We start from the raw sequence: 8,303 nt of genomic DNA, 5'->3' as shown, positions 1-8,303 counted from the left end.
CCCGTTGATAAAATTTTACTTTTTAATTGAAGAAAATTTTTATTTTTCGTCCATTATTTAGCGGTGAAAAACTATACATTTAGTAACGATAAAAACTTGTTAATTATAAATATCAAAATTTAGGCACAAACAATTTAGGGTATATTTTTAGCGACAAAATATTAAGGTCACTACCTTATGCCAAATGAGTTTTGGATGAATAATTTAACCAGAACTTGATCTTAATTGACGGAGCTTTTTTCTTTTCCCTTACTTTGAACCAACCTACGTACATATATAGTTTAAGCGCGCTAAGCTGAATTAGGATGCAAAATTAACTACTACTACTTCTACTACTACACAGTTATAATTTCCGATAATCCTCCTCCATTAGTCTCTCTTTTCTTAGAACACATACAAGCGCGCTTGTCCTTTGAAAATTCCAAATGGCCGGTTTCTTCATCTCCGTGCCCCAACTGATCATCATGATATTCGCAGCGCCCATGTTTATGAACATGGGCAGAAGACGTGGACTCGCAGCATTTTTTTCCTTGGTCTCCGGCACAGTGGGTGTGGGTGTGGGTGTGGGTGTGGGTGTGGGTGTGGGTGAGGGTGTGGGCGCGGGCGCGGGCGCGGGCGTGGGCGTGGGTTCCTCGGAGAAGCAGCATGCTGTTAAGAATGACTAGCAAGCAGGTTCCAACGTCAGCCAAAACGGCAGCCCATACTAGAGGATGGCCGGCGAAAGCGAGGGCGAGAGTGGCGGCCTTGGTGGCGATGGATAGAATGACATTCACCGTGATTTTCCTCTGGGTCCTTCTGGCCAAGCGAATGGCTTCGGGTATTTTGCGAAGGTCGTTGGACATGAGAATGAGGTGGGCCGTCTCGGAGGCGAGCGCCGAGCCCGAAACCCCCATTGAGATGCCGATGTCGGCGGTCACCAGAGCCAGGGCGTCGTTAAGGCCGTCGCCCACCATGGCCGTGGGGCCTCTCTCCTGCTGAAACCCTCTGATGATTCTTGCCTTGTCTTCCGGGAGAAGTTCTGCGTGGACTGCGTCTACACCACACTCTAGCTACACATACAATTAGTGATTTTAAATTGGATTCAATTAGATTTACTATACATATAGAGATTATAGATAGTGGAGTTGTACCTGATATTGCACGCACATGGCGGCAGCATTAGTATCCCCTGTAAGCATGCAACTGTTGATGCCCAATGTTTTAAGCTCTTTGATGGTCTCCCCAACTCCTGATCGGCAGGCATCACTCAGACTGAAACCTCCTATCAGTTTTCCACCGCAGTACATGTTCCCAATGCTGTTTCCTTCTCTTGAATCATTTTCCAACCTTCCAACTGAAATGCTTTTAGTTTCTTTCGTCTTCGATGGTCAGCAAAAAATAATTATGGTCTAGATGCAGTAGTGCATATATATATATATATATAAAACTAGCTACAGATGATTCGTTACAACCATGATTTTAAAATCAGACCGGCCGGTCTAACGCGGTTCGACCCGAATGGGCCGCCTGTCGGTCCGGATATAGAAACAAAACTGGAAGTGAAGCAACCTGGGATAGAACCGGCTGAATTGGCCCGAACCGGCAGTGCATGTATATTAATGTCAAGTGTCTACAATTGGTTCCTTACAACATAGAGAAATTTTCATCACCTGTTGGACATCCAGCTCTCATGGCGATCTTTGCATTTCCGATGAATATATCTTTCCCATCAATTGTCCCACGAATCCCTTCTCCGGGAAAATTTTGAAATTCCTCCACATTTTCTGGTCTTGGCTCAATAGAGCGTGAGCGTCCGTAGTCAACAATGGCAACCGCCATTGGATGACTTGACTTACTCTCGATGCTTGAAACCCTTCACACAATTTTTTGGCCGATATTAAAGTCACGCTATTGAAGAAATTAACCGAGTCATTAATTTATAACAAAGAAGTTTTAATATATAACAATGGAGGATCAATCTGTATTTCATAAATAGAAATCTTTGTTTTGTAAAAGAAGAAGCAGCGAATGTGTAGGTGGGCACCAGTAGAGCAATGTGGTGAAGGGAACATCATCGGAGAGTGATTGGAAATCATTGACGACAAACTGCGCTCTAGTGATAGTGCCGGTTTTGTCGAAGGCCACGGTCTTAATTTTTGCGAGAGTTTCCAGATAGTCTGCACCTTTGATGAGAAGTCCGGCGGTGGCGGCCTTTGAAAGCGCACAGAAAGTGGCGACGGGGGTGGAGAGGATGAGGGCGCACGGACAGGCGCTCACCAAAACGACTAACGCCAAGTGAAACCATTGGTTTCTGTTACGAAGGTGGAATGCGAGTGGAACCGCCGCAATCCCAGCCGATATTATTACAATGCCTGCGTATTAATTACTTAATATTAGTTAATTGAAGCCCCAAAAATAATAAGAATATATAATAACAATTTGAAAGGAAAGAAAAAACTAACCAGGGGTATAAAACTGGGCGCATTTGTCTATGAATCTTTGAACTGTGGATTTGTTATTTTGGGCTTCTTCCACAAGCTTTGCCATTCTTGCCACCACACAATCCTCCGCGACTGCGCTCGTTTTCACACTTATATAACCTGCGTGTAAGGCGTACGTACAGTACACCGTCAAGATATGTGTTAATTAATTGCGTACGTACGTGCCTATATTGCACGTGCATTCGAGATCATCCTACGTACGTACGTACGTACGTACGTACCATTTAGGTTAATGGTGCCAGCCCAGACGGTGGAGTCTGCTTGTTTGGCAACGGGAAGAGACTCTCCGGTCAGAGTTTTCTCGTCCACTTCGCAATTCCCGGAAACCACGATTCCGTCGAGGGGAATCATTTCTCCTGCTTTTACAGCAAGAATCGTGTTCACCTTAACATCCTCCACCCCAATTTCCTCTCCGGTTTCTGCTATCACTGCCTTCTGAGGAGCTAAGCTCATCAGCGAGGACATCACTGCTGTTGCCTGTGAAAATAAACAAATGGGCCAGCCCAGTTCTATGGGCTCATTCTCAACGTTGCCATACAAATATCTGCATAGGTCCTATAGGCCCAAAATACATAAACAAATAAATAGATTATTAAAGTAGGGAAATGGAAAAACCTTGTGAGCTGCCCTTGACTGAAGCCATTCTGCGATGGTGAATAGAAAGACAACAGTGCCAGCTTCAAAATAATCTTTTAATGCAACTGTCCCTATCACTGCATTATTAGACGCAGCTCCCCTATATTATAATTCGCAAGATATATAATTTTATAACATTGGTAACAAATTAGTTAATGAATCAGCCAGCCGGCCAGAGGGAACCACGATAATTAAGATCTTCATAATGAACCTACTAGAGCGGATCAACATATATAGAGGCAAAAATGAGAAAAAATAAGCAATATATACTAAAATAGTTTGATTTTAATTATTTAATCAACGTTTATACTTTTTTTTATCATAGAGGGTCCTAGCATATATAATAAGGGGTACTAAAATAAAATGGACCATCTGAGATTCTCTAAGAGGTTCATGGAGTAAAACATTATGGTAGCGAGGATGGTTTAATTAGGAAAGATATATATGTAATCTCTTGCAGCCTACACCCGATAAATTGAAATTTAGTTCACTGCATTAATGGTGAATTCCTAATTTTGCAGGTCTTAATATGTTAAGGGGGTCCAAATATTAATTTAATATCTTATGATTAGTAGACTGCAAATCCTATATTTATAAATATTTATCATCTCGCTCTAAGATGGAACAAAGCACCCGAAGAAGTAGCACTTGAGCATCCCACTATTACACAGAAGATAATTATGCTTCGTTGTCAATGCACCTTTACGCCGCCGCCTAAAATCACACTTGAGCATCAAAACGTTTTTTCTAAAGCCCTACTAGATTCACCCTCTTGGTTCTCTTGTCAGAAAAAACTTATATATGTTGTAGCCAATAAGATTTTCAACTATCATGAACTTTACATCATTTACCTTCATATGGAAAATAAATAAACCATAACAAAATTTTTACGCACCGGAATCAACCATATATATAAATCGATCAAGAAGAACACTCGGAGAAGCCATAAAAATCATTTCTCCCACTTTTCCTCGATCTCTTTCTTTCCTTCACCGGATTTATGGGATTGACTGATGATCAGAGAGCAAAGGCAGAGAGAAAACAATTCCTATATGCCTTTCTTCTTTCCTTTCCTTGACCTTGTAGCTAGCATCACCATTTAGCTAATCCTTTGAACTTCTGAGCTTAGCTTCTTCTTTTTTTGTTTTTCTCTCTTTTTCTTAGTTGAGCTTGATGTTAGTTTGCTCTTACAGCTACTCCCCATAACAGGAGCTAATGAATATAATATAAGAATACCCTTCAAACTTCTAGCCATAAATATCTCATTTATTTCTAAGCTAAGTTTTTAGTTAACCCATTAATAACCATTCAATATCCTTTTTCATATGGGACATGTATCATTCATGTGGTACCCATATCATTCAAGTGGAACATATCTTTTAGGATATATATCCTACATCTCTCTTACAGGATCTACAAGGTAGTGCGCCACCTCAAAAATGACTAGGTGCCCCAACCTTAGCTCTACACGCTTCCTTGGTTGCTTCCTTTGAGGTAGCGAACTACCTTGTAGATCCTGCAAAAGAGATGTAGGATATATATATGACAACCCCACCACCAATGTATCAATGATTAAAGATTGGAAAACTTATTGTTATATAGTTCAAGATGAGTGATTCTTCAATGAATAAAATAAATAAATAAAGATTTTGTTCCATGAACAATCTCGTCAATACATGCAATATGTCCATGTAATGTTTCAAAAATTTTCTATAAATATAACAAGCAAGAATTAATGAAAGAAAGCGGAGTTATTACCTGTAAATAAAACAAGAATATTGATGTCAAGCCTAGCATTCCTGAGAGCAGCTACGCCTCTGAGAGCAATTGGGGAGATGCCAACAGCAACAGCTCCCAGTGCACACCATTTAAAGGGAGGGTATACGTACTTCAAAAATGAAACCAACAGCAGCAACCCGCACAACACCGCATATGGGCTTGGCCATTTTCTCTCATACTTACTCGCCTTTCCATACACCCTAACATTTGCTTCCAGCCTTGCTTCGTTTAGTAATTTCACTGTCCAACAATCGCCATACGTGCATCCCGTCCCATCACACACACACACATATATATATATATATACTCGTTACAAACATTATCAACAATTAATTCAATAATTAGCTACTCTGTATTTATTAGAGGAGCTACTTAAGCTTTTTCATCAATTATGCCACTAATTCCGAAAATATCCTAGAAAGACAAGAAAATGTGGGTCCAAACAATTAACTTTTATTTATTGAAGAAAATTTATTTTTTAATTTTATCATTTTGAGAATATTTTAAATAGGAAAAATTATACAGGGGACTTCTCCTTCGCGTATCTGGGTGCTTATTTTCCTAATGTTAGACATGTAACAAATTGATCATATATTCATTAATATTAAAGAGAAACTTATTTTTATTAAATATATAATTAAGAAAATAGACATACAAATACGTAAAGAGAGAAGTCTCATGTATAATTTATCTATAAGAAAGATATCAAAGATGTCATTCTAGAGTACTCCATGAAAATTAGGCTTCTTGATTTTAACGTACGTCACGGAAGTAATTTGGGAAGAGACGCACACACCTTGTGTCATTCCCAGATTCTATGGGAATGACAAAATGGGAAGGCTAGCTTTTATTTTATTTTTTTCTCCGTTTATTTATTTAATTGAATATATAGTATTTCATTAGCGGTGTGCCTAGTGACCCCTACAAAGCAATCAACAAAAATAAGATTTGATAAGGTAGCGGTAGATGGTTTACCGGTAGGCTATTTCGAAGTCAAAATAGCTTTAAAAATTGGAAATATATTGGGTAATTTGATCAACAAGAACATTGCTTCAGGCAAACATAAAGAGAAGACTCAATTGAGATTAAACGATGAAGTGAATTTGGAGGAACCCTTGTCAGCAGTTTTTTGTTTCTCTCCTGAAAAAGGAATCGCAGAGCCCAAAGTGGAATATCTTTAGGTGTGAAAAGATTTATAAGTTGCAATTATGGGATGGTGGGGCACTTGTAAAATATCCATTTTTGTTGGGAAAAATGAGTAATTATTAACGGTGTAATGTAAATAAATAAAAAAAAATAAGACAGTAATTCCCTCAAATATTGAGATACTGGGTTCAAATTCATTATCGTCAAAGTTGTAGAACAAAAGCCTTATAAATGAATAAAAGTATATAATAAATGTAATAAAATGAATGACCTCATCAAGCATGAAAAGCAAAGCAACCAGAGGGTCCGCGGAGTTAGTCCAACACGTCACGTGGATTCCCCTTTGCAACAAAGTGCAGGGCGTTTTTTTTTAATAAAACAAAGTGCAGAGTGACTTTCACCAGCACTTGTCTCCCAGCAACATTAATTTATATATATTACTGTTGAAGTTTGGAGTTTTGGACGTCTCCTATTCTTAAAAACCAAATATAAAACACGGAAAGCATAGATTTTTAACTTTCAACTCAATTTCTGTATTTTTGCGTGCATAAAGAAATAAATTTATTTTTTTAATCCTCACCCAATAATCGCATAAACTTTAAGACTAGACAGTTTTATTTTTTTAATCCTCACCCAATAAACGCATAAACCTTTAAACTAAACAGTTATTAAATAACTAGTCACGCATGCTAAATCTGCTAAACTCACAGGTGGGATGAGGGTGTGCCCCAGTACCCCACCAATTTTAAAAATGAAGCAATTCACTAAATTTGTACCTATTTGATCAGTTGGAGAAATTAAGAATTAATTAATTAATGTACCTATTTGAGATTGAGAAACGAGGAGATGGTCATGGACAACAATGAGAGTTCGGGATGGAACGATGACAGAAACCTCTTTGATACCATCAAGTGGCTTCAAGATCTTCTCTATCAAAGGAACTTCCGATGAGCAGCAGAGTCCCACCACGTCAAAGTAGCTTTTCTGATATTTTTTAGTACTGCACCCACCAGCTGCCGTCTTCCTCTTATCGTCATCAAAATCACAACCTCCACCTCTCCCAACACCACCACCACCACCACCACCACCAGCCATATATATTCACACACGTTTGTATATATATGTGTGTGTGTGTATACACACGCGCGCGCGGGTATGCCTTTGCCTCGATGGAGATCGATCCTGCGATTTCATTAATTAATCACAAAACGTGAAGATATTATTATATATGAACAATCAGTTCGATGGAAACACGGATTGTTCTGGAAGAGAAATTGATAATTAATTTATTAATGCAGACACTGCATGCCTTCATGATCATTCACATGTTAAAAGGCATACCAGAGAGAGAGAGAGAGAGAGAGAGAGAGGGCATTGTGGTTGGAAACTACGAAAAAGAAGAGAGATCTCTAGATAGAGCATATACAGAGAGAAGAAAAGAAGGAATGCAGAAAAGCAAGTGAATTATGAGAATCAGAGAACCAGAAGCAACTAATTAATTAGGTATATATTCATGAACATCTCAAAATAAGAAAGAATATAATGTATATATATTTTAGAGGGGCAGTGAGCACAAACCTGGCTTTTGGATGAGTGAAAGGTTTAATTATTTGAGCGCAAGAGTAGTCCTTCAGCTATCTTAATCGATCTGAAGGACAAAAGGGGCAGGTATTGATGGAAGGGGTTTAAGAGAAGATCGGAAATGAATGAAGCAATGGTACTTTGCACAGATGACATAAAACAATTAATATATATATATATATACTATTATACCTTTCTCTAGTGGATGATGAGAATTAAGAAAATGGTGGAGAATCGATTCAACAAAAGAATGGAATCCACATATGAACCCACATACACCGAATGCTTACTTCTTTTTACTTTATACACGCACAAACACATAAATATATCATAGGCATCTGTGCAGAGTCTGAAAAAAATGCTAGTGCCTGGAATATGATTACTGTCTTATTATTTATTTTGTGTTCTATTCCCTTGATCCTTTTAACTTTATGTTTGTCCCCTTCTTAGACTTGTAACTGCCTCTCTCTCTCTCTCTCTCTCTCTCTCTCTCTCTCTCTCTCTCTCTCTCTCTCTCTCTCTCTCTCTCTCACACACACACCCAGAGGTTATTTATAGTCAAATTGTTGCGTTTTTATGGCTCTTATCTTTGAGTGGACGACCTACACAAAAAAGAAGAATATAATTGAATCAATATGGGAAACCGTCGACGGTTTGCTCTAACCGTCGATGGTTGGTTCT

General features: G+C 38.7%; 1 protein-coding gene across 4 annotated transcripts; it reads right to left on the bottom strand.

Annotated features, from left to right (window-relative positions):
- Window positions 1-203: 203 nt before the first annotated feature.
- LOC131166266 (putative inactive cadmium/zinc-transporting ATPase HMA3) lies at window positions 204-7,994 on the bottom strand. Of its 4 annotated transcripts, XM_058124657.1 has the most exons (11): window positions 7,815-7,994; window positions 7,620-7,689; window positions 6,863-7,223; window positions 4,875-5,135; window positions 3,096-3,193; window positions 2,702-2,957; window positions 2,442-2,579; window positions 2,024-2,351; window positions 1,650-1,852; window positions 1,131-1,333; window positions 204-1,049 (listed from the first exon to the last, which is right to left on the bottom strand). In XM_058124657.1, the coding sequence occupies exons 3-11, from the start codon at window positions 7,134-7,136 to the stop codon at window positions 336-338; spliced, it is 2,475 nt and encodes an 824-aa protein (XP_057980640.1). In that variant the 5' UTR covers window positions 7,137-7,223; window positions 7,620-7,689; window positions 7,815-7,994; the 3' UTR covers window positions 204-335. The 4 variants fall into 4 exon arrangements, with proteins under 4 accessions (XP_057980640.1, XP_057980641.1, XP_057980639.1 ...); XM_058124658.1 differs by lacking the exon at window positions 7,620-7,689; XM_058124656.1 differs by having other exon boundaries at window positions 7,620-7,902.
- Between the last annotated feature and the right edge of the window lie 309 nt (window positions 7,995-8,303).

Source organism: Malania oleifera, chromosome 10 (assembly GCF_029873635.1).
Source record: "Malania oleifera isolate guangnan ecotype guangnan chromosome 10, ASM2987363v1, whole genome shotgun sequence".
Classification (NCBI taxonomy): Eukaryota; Viridiplantae; Streptophyta; class Magnoliopsida; order Santalales; family Ximeniaceae; genus Malania; species Malania oleifera.
The sequence above is the reverse complement of the archived record's forward strand: the minus strand, read 5'-3'. Positions and strand labels throughout refer to the sequence as shown.

Coding starts and splice junctions, on each gene's coding strand:
- LOC131166266 (XM_058124657.1), bottom strand. CDS start 7,136: ATGGCTGGTGGTGGTGGTGGTGGTGGTGGTGTTGGGAGAGGTGGAGGT. Junction 1,853..2,023: donor TTCACCACATTGCTCTACTG/GTGCCCACCTAC, acceptor AATTGTGTGAAG/GGTTTCAAGCATCGAGAGTA. Junction 1,334..1,649: donor GAGAGCTGGATGTCCAACAG/GTGATGAAAATT, acceptor AAAGCATTTCAG/TTGGAAGGTTGGAAAATGAT.